The sequence below is a fragment of the Macadamia integrifolia genome, chromosome 11 (assembly GCF_013358625.1).
Source record: "Macadamia integrifolia cultivar HAES 741 chromosome 11, SCU_Mint_v3, whole genome shotgun sequence".
NCBI classification, from domain to species: domain Eukaryota; kingdom Viridiplantae; phylum Streptophyta; class Magnoliopsida; order Proteales; family Proteaceae; genus Macadamia; species Macadamia integrifolia.
In genome coordinates this window covers 24,949,673-24,965,115 of record NC_056567.1, presented here as the reverse complement: position 1 = coordinate 24,965,115, position 15,443 = coordinate 24,949,673, and the positions used below count along the sequence as shown (strand labels likewise).

The following is a 15,443-nucleotide window of genomic DNA, read 5'->3' as shown; positions in this document are numbered from 1 at the left end:
CCAAGGGTCTTTAGAGGTAGTGGAGGTGAGGTATACCCCACAGAACGGGACCCCCTAGGATTTTGTGGTCGACCGACCCGACGAGGACCCCGCGAGGTACCTCGGGCATTACTACCGGATCTAGTACGTACCATCGTATCCCTGTACCTGGAACACATCACACACCATATTGATTAAACACCATAGAATTGATTTAGGCACACAATCATATGCCATTACATGAGGTGTTGTAGTGTATGATAGCCTGTAAATAATCCTAGTTCAATTCCATGATACAGGCAAGGTCCACAGCATACCTGCCAATGGTCCCACTTGACCATAGCATACTAATCATAGGAATACATCCAATAGTGAAAATCAATGTAATCATGCTAGGAGGTGAGAAGGGAAAAAGAAAAGGAGGAAAATTTTCAAATTTGCAAAATTTTTCCCAACTGCCATAACCGGTGGGCTGAACCGGCGGGTAGGAGCCCGCCGGTTATACCTGCCGGTCTTCACTGCCCTAACCGGTGGGTGGCACCGACGGGTAGGAGCCCGCCGGTTATACCCGCCGGTTATGCCCGTGTTAAAACACGAACAGGGCCTGTAGGGCCCTTTTCTGTCTTGTCTCTTTCCCCATCACCTTTCTCTTTCTTCCTTTCTTCCTTGGGCGATCTTGGGGGTCTCCTCGGCGCTTCTACTCACGAGTCTACTCACCCACTCGGCGCTTTAGAGAAGAGTCAACTCATTCTCCTTCAAGTAAGTTTCTTCTTCTTCTCTTTTTCCAGAATTTCCATTTGGGTAAAATGCATGAATAGGGTTTACTTTCTAGGATTCCTTTCCATATTTTTCACCATAGAATAGTCTTTCCATGTGTTTATGATGATTCTACTGTAGTCATTCGTAGTTTATAGGAATTTGTTTCTGTTGTAACCCGGCAGTCACTGAGAGGGGGGGTGAATCAGTGAGTTCAATTCTGATACCTAAAAACCTGTCCGATGTCTGGCCAAGAAGAACCTGATATACCTATCCCTGTTTGCACACAGTCGTATGCACACTCAGCCTCTCATAGGCACTTCCAAGTATGCACACCCATTCCACATTCCACGCACTTCAATATCAAATGCAAACAACAAGCACCCACAACACAGGGTTTTTACGAGGTTCGGCAATTTGCCTACATCCCCGGAGTAGTGCCTGTAAAGGCTTCGTACCTACTCAATACACTACTTTTGACTGCACCCACAGTCGGGAGCACCCACACCCAATTTTCTCAAGCCGAAGCTGAGATGGCACTCGTAGTGCCGATACAATGTGTAGCACCCACTACACGGGAGCACCCACTCCCGGTGCTTAGCACCCACTAAGCACACAATAAATAATACAATTAAATTGGGCTTATAACAATGCCCTATAGTGAAGCACTCACACATGCAAATTTCCCCCAAATAGACTACAACTATCACTTAGGCATTTTATCAAACATCTTGCCTACAATGATTTATAATAATGGAAATTTGGCAAAATTGAGGTTACCTTGGCAAGGAGTAACCGTCGGAGATGCAATAATGTCAATCTCCACTTGATGCGGACCACAACCACGTTGTCTCGGTGCCGCCAATGCTTCAACTCCGGTTGGCACTTGGGTTTCTTGAAGCAACTCACAAGAACCAAATTCTAGGTTCTTCTTCTTTCTTTTCTCCTTGTCTTTACTTTCATGGAGCAACAATGGCATTCACATTCACATTCACACACACACAAAGAGAGGAAAAAACTTCTTCTCTATTTCCCTCTTCTTCTCTTCTCTTCTCTTCTCTTTTCTTTTCTTTTCTCTTGGCAACAACCAATATGACTTGCTACCTTGGTTTCCAGCAGCTTCCTAAGCCTCTAATGGTGGCTATGAATGAAGTGCAAGAGGATGGAAGTCTTTCATTCAAACCTTTAGCCTTCCACGAGCTTCAACTCGTTTTTCCGACCACCTCAGCAAGCCCTCTGCCTGATTTCTTCCCTCTGATGTGTAGAACTCGGAGAGATGAAGAATCACAAACTTGAATCACTCAAATCCGACTTAAAATGAGGGAGATATGACCTTTTGAAGTTGGAGCAATGAGATAGCCTGAAATGGAATCTTCGTACGAGTGGCGTAGGCTACACCGGCGGCGCGCGCAACAGGGGCGAAATCTGACCGTAGATCTCATATAAGAGATCTTATAATCCAAACCGTCCGATTAAACCAACGGACAACAGATCCAAACCGTTAGATTTGAATCTCGATGACGTCATCATGACGTAAGCGCTGACATCGTCAGAAGTGTTGTCGATCTATGATTGGTTGCTTTTCCGGATTTTAAGGGAGCTTGTCTTCCACTCACAAAAGTGAAAATGCATATTGACCGTTGGATCCGAATCTTCCATGATGGCTTTAATCAGATTTCATGAGATCATTAAGATCGGAATCCTTTTTATACCTTCTGTACACGCGCGAAACACAATAACATACCTTGATATAGTGTAGCGCCAGTGCATCAAGAATTATGCATCTAACCAATAAAATCCCACGCGCAAGCATCTATCTCGTCCATATCACACCAAAATCTCAGCAGCCTTTGGATGGGCATCAAACATACGTGGTCGAATATTGGCCGTCCATTTCACTTCCCTTGACTCCTCTTTATTACAATCAAGCCCCTGCCTCCATATGTTTCAGTGCTTAAAGACCCCTTGCAACTCAGACCTTCAAAATCTTTAAATTACACAAAAGCCCTCCGAATTTCAAAAATAAATTCCGAAAAACCCACCCAACACCGAGAGCAACTGATGGATTTTCGGTTTGGATTTTCGAACCGACTTTACGGAAATGCTTATAACTTTTTCATACGATATCCGATCGATATGAAACGAAGTGCGTTGAAATCGTAACTGGATGCTCTACGATTTTCAGAAGACTCAATCATCTGAATCATCCATGTAAAAAGACCAAAATGCCCCTACACATTTCCAATGACGTATCTTTCTCATACGCAATCGGAATGCGATGAAATCAGAACCGTTGGAAAGATTGTATTTTTGTCGTACTGTTACATGTAGAACACTTCCTTTAAAAAAATCATCTTCAATGCCGAAACTGCCCTCGACTGCCATAAATGCCGTAACTTCTTCATACGGTATCGGAATGTGACAAAATCAAATGCACTGGACTAGGAAAATTACAATCTATCTTTTTCATGAAGAACCGATCTTCCAAAAATGTCATTTTCATTACCGAAAATGCCCTCGATCGTAAATAGGCCAATTTTGCCAGTTTTGACCCAGAAACCCGCACCACCTATTAATGATGTATTAAACCACTCCATGCATACCAAGCTGCTCTGTTATCTCATCGGTGACACTGGATACTGCCATGTCATCATTTTCATCCACGTCACCCAAACTGGCCACGTCATCACCGCCACGTGGCCGAGTTGCCAACAAGGACAACCATAAAACAACAGTTTCTTCATTTGGGGAAAAACCCCAATTTGTGCCCTAGGTTTCCAAATTTTGGGGTTCCTTAAATTTTTGATCCTTTTCTCCAATTGATGATTCCATTGTGATGCATTTCACTTGCTTTGTGCTTAACATGCTTTAATTTGCATAGATTATCCATTGTGCTTGGAATCCCCATGTGTTTTCATGAAAATCCCTATTTTGGCATTGGTTTCCTTGATTTTCATCCCATACATGTACTCATGGAACTCCATAGTCTATTGGGGTATGTTCTTGCATTTCCATCATCCCACTACTATGGCATTTCGTTCTAGACCTGGGTTTCAAGCTTTGACTTCATTGTGAATGAGTTGGTGCATTGAAATCGAATCCTCCCATGTTATTTATGCTCTTTACCTTTTTGCTGTCATTTTACTGTCTTAGCATGTTTATATGCGTTGTCAACTACCGTGCTTCATGTCATAAGTTTCCTATCGTTCCTAGATTGTCGCCGTTCCCATTTTGCATGAATTGGGTTTTGGATTTCCCTTTCTTAATGCTGCTGTCCTTTCCTTTCTGTACTAATCCTTACTTTCTTTTCTTATTGCCAGGATGTCGTCACGCACCGGCAAAGGACCATCTTCCTCTGGCGTTAGACGCAAGACCACCGCTTCTAAGCGGAAGAGTGCGGAGACCAGCTCTTCAGCTCCTTGCACAGGGAGACCTGCACCTGCCCAGTCTGACCCTACAGACTATGATGAGGAGCACTTCCTCAGTGCCGAGGCCGCAGCCAACTGGCCCAACTTCCTGAAGGGGTCAGTGTTGATGGAGAAGACCGTGGTAGTCGAGGACTTCCACAAGGCCAGGCTTCAGGAGAGGTTCTCAGCATTGGGCTGGGACTCTATTCTTCAGGTGGACCGACCATGCTACGAGCAGCTCGTTCGTCGGTTCTATTGTAACTTGGAGGTGTCGTATCCGTACGGGGAGTTCACCATCAGCAGCTTGGTGAAGGGAGTGGACATCCAGCTGACAGTAGGCACCTTGTCCAGTATCTTGGGTATATCGGCAGTGGGACACCGATACTACAGTCCCCCCAGGGGTAGGCCTCAGGGACCGTTCATGAGCCTGGAGACACCGAACTTCATCTACGAGACCATCTGCCGCAGCAGCAGTCGCCCAGAGTCCGAGACATCCTTCTATCCTGAGGTTCGTCTATTCTCCCGGTTGATCCAGTTCAACCTGCTTCCCAGAGGAGGTCATCGGAACCAGGTGGGTTTCATGGCGGCTTTCATTGCCTTCTGCATCTTCACGGCCGCAGAGGGAGGCGGCGAGCACTTGTGCCTCCCCTACATCATTCTCAGAACGATGGAGCACCACACTTCCCACCCAGAGGATGGAGGACTCCCTTACGGCAGGATCCTCACTAGGATCTTCGAGTTCTTCGGAGTGGATCTGAGCGGTGAGGAGGGGAAGACTCCGGCTGACAGGTTCGACCGGAGAAACCTCCTGAAGATGGGTCTTCAGACCCTCATGGATTCACCTCCTAGATCAGGAACTCAGAGAGGTAGGGGTAGGAGGGCTGCCCCTATGGAGGATGTCCCCATGGAGGAGGAATCCAGTGAGGAGGATGAGGACTACGTTCCTCAGGACGAGGAGGAGGATCTGATGGGTGGCAGCATCCCTGAGGAGGCGCCTCAGGAGTCGAGAGGTCCTGGTCCTAGTTCTTCTAGAGCTACAGCCCCACCACCTGGGAGTGGTGCTTATGACTTTGAGGGTACATCACCCTCATGCGGGCCTTACAGGATGGCCAGGTTCAGATACTGAGGCGGCTGGACGAGATTGCCTCCAGGCAGGCCACCTTGGAGGATTCCTTCCTTAGGCTGGGTCAGGACTTGAACACCAGGGCCACCGCTATCTCAGCAGACTATGGCTGGCTTCGGAGGGAGGTACGGCTGGTGAACGCGAGGTTCGATTATTACGATCACCGCTTCGACGTCAACTCCAGGCCTCCGGCGAACGTGGTGATCATCGATGACGATGACGACGACCAGTGAGGGCTTGGCTCACCCACACTAGCTGTTTACCCGTTTTCTCCCCTTTTTGTAGACATTGTATACTTATTTCTTCTCATTCCTTGTATATGTATTGTAACTGGTTCATTTATGGAATAAAATATCTTTAGATAGTGGTTTTTTGTGGTGTTTTCATATGTGGAGTACCTGTGTGGTTTTGTGGTTATGTGATTTTTCTTCTATCTATGCTCTTTGTTATATTATTATCTGTTGTTTATCAGGTTTTGTGTAAAATTTTTGGAAATCCCATTTTACGCCATTTTGCTGCCAAAATTTCGTCGAAATAGTACTCTATAGGTTACATCACCAACCTAATCCCCTTTTTATCTATGCCCCCGCATGCCATGAATGCAATATATAATGCAATCCATTTTTATACTTTCTTTCTTTAGCTTTTAATCTTTAGAGCTTTTATATTAGCCCAACCCCATTTTCCTATTATAGAGTCTACGGGATTCTAAGGGTATGTTGTGAGTGGAGCAGAGCATCACGCTCTAATACCACCGTTTGTCACACCCCGTTCACACTGAACCGGAGCGGTGACCGAGTTAACACCGGTTAACCCAAACCTGCCAGGATCATCAAATATTGTATTCCACCACAGCATACACACACTAACGTCAATTCATCAGATCAGCGAAAGACTAAGTTTTTACCTGTGAATAAATCACATATACTTGATACCCAAATTTGTGATACAATAAATATATACATTTGGGCCCGAAGGCATGATATATACACAAAAAGAATAAAATTCAAATATCAAGTATATCCAGGAAATCATCAAAAACCATCAGAGTACGCAGCTCGGTTTCAAGGCTGGAGCTCAGCTCGGCATCAGGGGTTGTGCCCAGCTCGGCATCATGTAGAAGAGCTCAGCTCGGCCTCGGAAGTGGAGCTCAGCACGGCCTCCAGGGTAGAGCTCAGCTAGGCCTCAGAACTGCTGTCCCGCAGCACAGCTCTCGCAAGAGCAGTCTACGCCGTGCTCAAACTCCTCAGGGGTCCACCAGTCCTCTTCAGGAAACTCGACTGTGGGACCCACCCCATGCTCCTCAGATGTTGACCTGCAAAATCATCTAAAAAGGGGTGCACACGTGGGATGAGCTCACTAGCTCAGTAAGTAGAGAGGTGGACCACACACAACAGTCCACACATCACAACACATCATATGCACTACATGCCATGCTATACATTTTAATTCACATCCACCTAAGCAACATTACTAAGTCTTTGGTTTAAGTGCTACTACAACCACAGTGCGCGTATACTCCGGGTACGAGCCGCGAACTCCCTCCCGCGATACGCCCATAGGGCTGTCGGAGAAGGCCCACCGTGAGTACTCGGAAAAGTAAAGACAATGCCGTCCACCGGCTCTCAACAGAAATGTAAATAACTGAAATAAAGGTGCTGAATCCAGCAATTTAAAAGCAATACGATTGGCCCTCTTGAATGTACCACCGGGGTTGCTGACTGTCCTACATGACTCGCCGGGCGTAATGCCTAACCGCCACAGTGTCCGACAACCGCGACCCCTGCTTCCCCCCAAATGGCAACCCAACACCTTAACCCCTGTTGGGAAGGGTCGTAGCACGGGATGGTGAGAATCCTAATACCGCATGCTCCTATATGACAATAGTACGATTGCATAGTGCCTCCGTGTCCCATACCACGGGCCACCAATGCATTCGTTTTCAAGCCGACCACGGCATCTAGTCTATCAATGCATTATGCACCATGATGTCCACATTCAACATATTAACATCTCATTCAAATTGGCATTTGAAAAGTAAACATAGCATATATGCACATCAATGAGTGGAATGACTAATCTATATAGCATATTCATGATGACACGACTAGATTAGATATAGTTATATGAATGCCAAACAAATGCCTTGAAACAAGGCCAAACGTCCTCTCCCCACTTACTTGTAGCGTACAAGGATTCCCGCTCGGTACGGGTGAGATCCGGAGCGAATCGGGTAGGATTTGGTGAACCTAACATAATTGAGCGGGGTTAGTACTTCACCATTTTAGAATCAAAATTAATGAAATCCGATGTCAAAATCGTGTTTAGAACGTCGAAAGAAGGTCACACGTCCGATTTGGGTTCGATCGGACATACGGATCACCTTCGGGGCCACACAGGTGGGTAAGACAGGTGGGCTGTCTACCCACCGGTTATGACCGGCGGGTAGGTACCCGCCGGTTATACCCGCCGGTTGTACCCGCCGGTTTGGCCAGGGACCCCTGCCTTCTCAGGTGGGTACCCTCAGGCGGGTAGGTACCCGCCGGTTGTACCCACCGATTTTGGCGGGAAAGACCTTGTTTCTTCCCCATTTTCTCCCTTCTTTGGGGAATCAAATGGGGCTTTTCCCCACCCATTCTTCACACCTACAAGGTCCTATAGGATGGTTCTAACCTAGATCTAGGTTAGATTCAAGTGAGGGAAACCATCTTACCTTCTTTGCCCAAAAATGACTTCAAACCCTTCAAATCACTTCCAACTCACAATGCTTCTTCTACCTTGTCAATATCTCTTCAAATCCTTCAAGATCAACACATAAATCATCTATTAAACCTTAGATTCATCATTTCAAAAGGTATTTACAAGATCTCAAGAAACCATACTCGAATCAAGGGTTTAAAGCTTGGGTATGGTGAATGTTCATAAAACCCAACTTTTCTTACCTCCAACTGTAGATCTAGAGTTGAAGATTACTCTCCCGGCACCGGAATGGCAAGATCGAGCTTCGGCGCCACTGAAATCCTTCCTTTCTTCCTCTTCCTTTCTTCTTCCCTCTCTTTTCTCTCTCCTCTTTACTTTCTCACTAAACGTACGAGGGTAATAAATGGAAAGAAAAGAAATCATTAAGTCTTATATACTATTCCTAATTAAGTGAATAGTCTTGGATGGGTCACTCAGGTGGGTGGGTGTACCCACCTGTTATACCCGCCTGAGAGCCAAAACTTGGGATTTTGACCGGGTTCGGACCTCGGCACGAACCCCAACCCAGGCGTACGATGTAGCATACGTATATACCTTAAAATACGGATATAATACCTGTTTTATCCGTACACAGCCTTATGGTAGGTGCACGTACGCGGTTTGGGCACTCCCGTCTCTTCTGGCACTGGCTCGGACTTGTCGGGCCAGCCGGTGTTTAAGGTCACCTGTGCCATCATAGCCCATAAGGAACCCGCTCTAATATCCTCTGGCTCGGTTCCTGCATGGTTAAACCGGTTCAATCACGAAATCAGACCGGGTTTAAGAAGCGGGATATTACAACTATACCCTCAAAGGGTCCACCTTTTTCTATATGATCAATCTCAATAGCTCTCCTTCTTTGAAGAGAAGAGATAAGGGGGCTCAAAGCCAACAACATTTATGGGAATTAAGTGGGGGAGTATTATTCCTATTTACTTTGAGTTGCCATGTACTCTCTCGACTTAGGGTTGTTGAACCCTTGGGTATGTCCAAGGGGTTTTTGAGTCACCTGATGTAAGTTCATTTTGTTGGGTCTTCTTGGAGTATGTTTTTCTACCCTCTTGAGCTTGTTTTAGAAGGTGCAACTAGAGGTCATATCGCCCTTTTCCCTGTTTATTTTATTTTATTTTATTTTTTTCTTCTTTTTTTCTAAATTAAAAATTGGGAACTGGCTTATGTGGGGGAGTATAGCCCCTTTACCTAGACACATGGGGTTGAAATGACCCAACCCCCCCCCCAATGAAATGGAAAATGACACTTTTATTGATGCTTCGTCATGTGCTCCCATTGACCCCCCATAGGAACCCCCCTCCCCTACATAGGGGTGACAATCAACCAGTTTGGTTTGGTTTGGTTTGGTTCCAGTGCTAGTTAAGTCAGTTTCAATGTGGGAATGGTGAAGCGGAAACCAAACCAATAAGAAAATTTTGGTTTCGATTTGATTATAGTTTTGGTTTGGTTTGGTTTGGTTTCAGTTTCTTGTATTGGTTTGTCATCAGGTTGGTTTCGATTTTGATCTACTTTAGGTTTGGTTTATTTTACAAATTTATACAAAAATATTATAAAATAATAATAATAATAATAATAATAATAATAATAATAATAATAATAATAATAATAATTATGAGTTTTTTGGGCTGATTTTGGTTTCTTATTGGTTTGGATTCAATTTCGATTCAAGTTTTGAACTAGTTGCATTCGTTTTCAATGCGATTCAATTTGATTTCAGATCGTAATACCTTAAACCGAAACTAACACAAATGAGATTTTGGTACGGATTATTTTGGTTGGTTTAACTGCTTCAGGCTAGGTTTTGACACCCCTATCCCTACAGAAAACATTTCCCAACAAATTATTTATCTATTAAAAGAAAAAAATTAGTTTCCTCCATAGCACGAAAAGGTGAAACACATCATCTTAGGATTCACAAATCCCTTAGAACTACCCCAAAATGCCACTGCTAAATCCTGTCCCACACGGTTCTGAAGCCCCGGGGTCAAGAGGTGACTTGAGAAAAACTGGATAAAAACCAAAGGCTTTCTTTGAAAAGCTACACACGGATTGAAAAAGAATTAAGAAAAGAAACTGTTACGGCGCTATGGAAACAGACTCGTGTTTCACACCTCGTATTGACTTGCTTTCTCTGGGCACTCGGCTGCCTCTGTTTCAACGGTCAAGTAGAAGTGTAGAACTACTCAGCTGAGTAGTACTAATTGCCCATCACATCACATCACATCCTCGTCGAGGTTGAACCAGCTTCCTTTCTCATTTTCTTCTTGCTCCTTCTTCTTCTTCTTTTTCGAATTTATTATCATCACATAAAATATGATGAGTCGCCTAAAGGTGACAAAAGCAAGACTTTGAGACTGGAATGGCAAAAAAGACTAGGGGTTGGGGAATAGAAAATTACAAACACCAAGATTTGCCCAATTCAGCTCGTGTAACACGTGCCTTTTTTAACTTTTTTATTTTTTCTTGCATATAACATCTCCGTCCCTCCCTCCGACCCCATGGGTCAACGGTCAAGCTAGTCACAATCTTTAGACTCGGATCTTTGAGAAAGAGAAATTCATAATCATCCACCACAGATGTGTTAGCAGGATCATAGCTGTGAGAATGGATCAGGTTTTCATATATTTTCGTACAGGATTGGTCTACAAAGATGAAATATTGGAATCCAACCAAAAAAATGTGAATCATACCATATAAAAATGATTCTTGTACGAAAACTTGATCCACACTCCATTACTGTGGGTAGATCACAGTTGGCTTTGAATTAGGAAATAGCTTCCTATTTCTATTTTTATTATACATACTTCAAGCAAACTACAAACCTTATACATATTTGTATAGCCAGACAAAGTGGCTGTGTATAACTCTTAAATCTTAGATATTAAGTAAACTGAATACATTGAGAGAGAGAGAGAGAGAGAATTCATTTGACCATGAAGAATTATGGGGATGTATAACCTAAATTAATTGGAGAAAATGAATAAAAAAAAATAATAATAAGACAAAAGTAATGATGAAACCAATAATGAGTTTGTATCTCTCTTTCTTCTTTTTCAAAATTTTTCTATCCTTTTCATGCCAACCAAACATAGTCATATCTTAACCAAAGATCTAAGAAGCAGCTGTATCAACGAATAAAGAATTGGCAGTAGAGTGACATTATACATATATATGGCATACATAATCCAATGGATGGACGGCTTCTTTCATTTGCTATGTATCAGCCACTGATTCTTACCATTCATTTGTTTCAACAAAAAATATTTGTGTGAAATTATCTATAAAGCAAAAGGAAATTATATAGGTGAAGAAAATAAAAATGGAGACAACCTCATTTTTCCTTTCTTGGGAATCAACACACAGAAAGTGACAATTGGATTAGTGTTTTTCCATTTAAGTTTCCTGTGTCTTTTGAATTTCATTGCTATGTGGGTCATCTCATGTTTCATGTTGTCCTAATTGGTGATTAGACAAATCCCATCATGGTCACAGTTAGATTAGCAAAGGACTTACTAAGTCTAAATGTAATACAAAGGTGTGAAAAAACAACTTCCATTTTACATTTTTTATGATTAGATTGTTTCCAAAAATAAATGATCTCAATGATAATATTATGATCTATCTAGATCCTTGCCCCATTATGTGGTTGGATATTTTTTTCCCCAGTCGTTTATCATGTGAAAGAAATAAAAAGTTAAATTAAAAAATAAATAAATCAATGGATTGTTCTCCTTTTAATTTACTCGGGGGATTTGGTCCCTCTTCTCTACTTTCCCCTCTAATCCCTTATCTTAGAACTCTCCATTAAAGCATTGTCAACCGCTCCATTAGTTTACGAGACATTTCTTTGTCAATCTTATTTTCTAAGCAAAAAAAAAAAAGGCTTCAATGGGTAAAAAGAACAGTATTTATTTTGAACTCATCATTTTTTTGTTAACCAATGTGTTTGGGCTAGCTTACGTGCACCTCAACTAATCCTCGGGGAGACTAGCACAGTAATCCACGGCCACGGTCTCCACTTAAATCGTAGATGCACATATAGGAATCGAACCTGGGACCGTGCACCTATCCACACAATCCCCAATTCGCCCTAACCATCTGAGCTACCCACATATGGGTTTTTTGAACTCATCCACGCTAACATACAAACATCTTAATAGGCAAGTATTTGCATATCAAGTATTGAAGACATTCAAGGGGGATTCCATTGGGAGCATTAGCAAACTTTCTTTCTATCTTAGCATTTCTGGTTAAGTTTGGTAGCAAGTAGAATTAAAGCGATGGGAAGTGAAAATTTTCAAACGTAAAAAATAAAAGTTACATTTTATGCACAAATTTAAAATGTGTTGTAGCATGTTAAGAAGATTGCCACTTATATTTACATTTCATTGTTCAAGAACTTTAGATGTGGGACCAATTATGTGGCACAACATCCGCATTTTTGCTGCAGAATCATACCAACAACATTCTCCCACACCTTGGCTCTGATACCAATGAGATGTCACATAGTCCACGAAGGGCCTCACACAGCATAATATATCTGATTTGGCATGCAAGTAGATCATTGTGCAATTTTAAAACGCGTTTTTCATGTTAAGAAGACCGCCACTTATGTTAACATTTCATGGCTTAAGAATTTTTGATATAGGACTAATTCTATGGCATAAGATCTTTATGGGAAAGAGAATGCTAACTCTTTGTGTTTCCCATACCTAGACAAATGGGGAGGTGGTGCTGGGGGCAAAGGTGTCTTCTCACAGCCTGCCTCCACTTCCTCATGTGTTTGGACATGGGGAATGCAAACGAGTAGCATTATTTCTCCCAAATTTTATTTGACATTTTATACCAAAGGGATTTTGATGCAAAGTAGAGTGAAATTTAATAACCAAATATGGAATGATTTTGAGTTAGTAATATAATCACATGGGGTAAAGATTACAAACGTTTCTATTTCAAGTTTGAATTTTTCACTTCTTTTTCCTTTAATAGCAAACGAAGCCTCCCATATTTGGATGGAAAAGAACTTTCGCTTATTCTAAAACAGACTCAAGCTAAACTTTTTACAATTCAGGGATATTAAGATGGATGTAGAATCCTTCTTCCAATATTTTACTCCAAAGGAGCCAAGTCCCCTCGAAACATTTTCCTATCGAGCTTGGGGAGTGCATCCTTACTGGACTAGGATGCCTTAGTGTTGGGTTGTGAGGTGTTTTTTTTTTTTTGCTAGGAATTAGCAAAGAAATTTATTAATGAAAATAATGAAAGAATACATGAATTAAGCCAGAGGCCCCGAAAAATAACTGCAAATATCAAACTACATGTACCTCTGGCATGGCCATCAGCAGACAAACAACCTGAAACACTAGGAGAAGAACTCTTAGCTAAGTATGTACCATGGTCTCACTTGAGCATCCCAACTGCTGCTCTCCCCCTTTCCTTCTATTGCTTATATGAGGTTGGGTGTCTTGTCTTCCAAAAGGAGTCTGCCCTTTGGTATTATATATTTGGTTTTGGGTCTTGTGTATTTGTGCTTTCCCTTGGCTGCCGGTGGAGCTCTTTGCTGTCTTGGCATGTCCTTGAGATGCTTTAGAACTTCTCTTTATGCTTATATATCTTTTTTTTTTTTTTTTTTTTTTTTTTTCTAATAAATATAATTTACCATTCAAAACAAATAAAATGGCATCTACTAAAATTTTGTCTATACCAAGATGCAGAGAGATGTACAGATACAAGGAATAACAGTGTAGCCATCCTAGCTAAAACAAACTAGAAAATCACTTCTAGAAGATAATTCTTATTTATTGGCTCATTTGATGATACTCTTTACAATGACCCATAAGAAAGACTGGATTTGCTTGAATCCTAACAAAATCACTCCAGCCGAAACAACTATTAGACAATGGCCTACTAGAGCTTCTAGGTGATCACTTCCTACTCCATACCTGGCTTATAATGCTGCATGACTTCCCATAGACCAGTAAGGGACAGAAGACCCACTAGACTTCATTGACAGTTGGAGAGAGAACTATTGAAAGAGTAGATCACCAAATTTCATCCATTTTCTCAAATTCCATGAAATTATCTTCATAGGATACGTATGAACCCAAAGACTCTTCAAGGGAGAAGGGAGAAAGAGGGAACAGTATCCCTGGGTAAGCCCAGGTCTCTGGAAAATTCTCTTGGATGTAAGAATTCCCTTCCACACATGATTCTGTCCAAAATTCCCCACTGATGGGTTCTTCGAGTTTGTCTGATAAAACAGTACTATATTCATCTCCCATCCAGTTTGTGATAGTCCCAAACATAGAATCAGTGCTTGAAGAGGAGAAATCACTCAAGGATGGAACTGGAGACAAGGGTGATGATGAGTCTTCCAAAACAGTGCTGAGCTTTGATGATTCTTGTTTGATGTTAGCTTTACACTGATCGGAGGTCTGAGGTTTTGATTCTGATTCAGTTGGATTTTGTTTCAAGCGTTTCTTAAGGCTGGTGTGCCAATGATTCTTGATTTCATTGTCTGTCCTCCCTGGTTATTTTTCTGCAATTGCTGCCCATCTGCAAGTAAATGAAGAACTGATCAGATCGAGTTCTATTTGTGTACTATCAGCTTATTAAAAGAACTTTGATTCACTAGGAAGAACTTATCTTCTCCTTTTAATCTGCACTTACTTATTCCCTAGAGCTCGATGCATTTTGATGATGATATCCTCCTCTTCTCTGCTGTAGTTCCCTCTTTTGATATTCGGCCTCAGGTAATTCATCCACCTGAGTCTGCAACTCTTTCCACACCTTGATAGACCTGGAGGAACAACCAAAGAGAAGCAAACCCAGATGAAATTTTGATGACATAATCATCTGGGCTAATATGAAGATCTTAAAAGAAGTCTCCAAATGTTAACCTACCTGCGAATTTGGGAAGCTCGCGCCAGTTCCAATGGCCATATCTCTTAATGTAATCGACCAATTTCTTATCTTCTTCTTGAGTCCATGCCCCCTTCTTCAGTCCACTTCTCTCACAGCTGGGAGTCCTACCCATCTCTGGGATGAGGTATCACTTGCACACCGGAGTAAGCTGCCACAGTAGTGCAGTACCGCTACTGGAACCCAAGCTCTTGAGCTCAATCACTTCACAGCTCACGGGAGGCTGCTGCTCATATTTGTAGTTGGGATCCGAACAAAAAAACAAACTATACGTATATGACTTAGAGGCTTCTACTTTTGTTTCTTCGTAACATACTATTTGTAAACCTTTCACTCGTTTTAGCATTAGCAAAAAAAAAAAAAAAAAAAAAGAAATAAGTTTAAACAACTTTCAAATTTTATTTTTGTCATGGAAAATATATTTTCTAATGATTGTTTGTCATTTATTTATGGGTAGTGGAACGCTCCCTATCCACATTTCACACATCCAAACATAAACCTTGGTT

The 15,443-nt window shown here is 42.2% G+C and overlaps 1 protein-coding gene across 1 annotated transcript; it reads right to left on the bottom strand.

Moving 5' to 3' along the window:
* Nucleotides 1-13,863: 13,863 nt before the first annotated feature.
* LOC122092616 (transcription factor MYB4-like) lies at nucleotides 13,864-15,124 on the bottom strand. Its single transcript, XM_042662837.1, has 3 exons — nucleotides 14,920-15,124; nucleotides 14,686-14,815; nucleotides 13,864-14,571 (listed from the first exon to the last, which is right to left on the bottom strand). The coding sequence occupies exons 1-3, from the start codon at nucleotides 15,050-15,052 to the stop codon at nucleotides 14,547-14,549; spliced, it is 288 nt and encodes a 95-aa protein (XP_042518771.1). The 5' UTR covers nucleotides 15,053-15,124; the 3' UTR covers nucleotides 13,864-14,546.
* Between the last annotated feature and the right edge of the window lie 319 nt (nucleotides 15,125-15,443).

Bases quoted from the DNA above. Each gene is read 5' to 3' on its own strand.
- LOC122092616 (XM_042662837.1), bottom strand. From the start codon at position 15,052: ATGGGTAGGACTCCCAGCTGTGAGAGAAGTGGACTGAAGAAGGGGGCA. The intron at 14,816-14,919 runs GTAGGTTAACAT...TTGTTCCTCCAG, and splicing joins CGAGCTTCCCAAATTCGCAG to GTCTATCAAGGTGTGGAAAG. The intron at 14,572-14,685 runs GTAAGTGCAGAT...ATTTACTTGCAG, and splicing joins CATCGAGCTCTAGGGAATAA to ATGGGCAGCAATTGCAGAAA.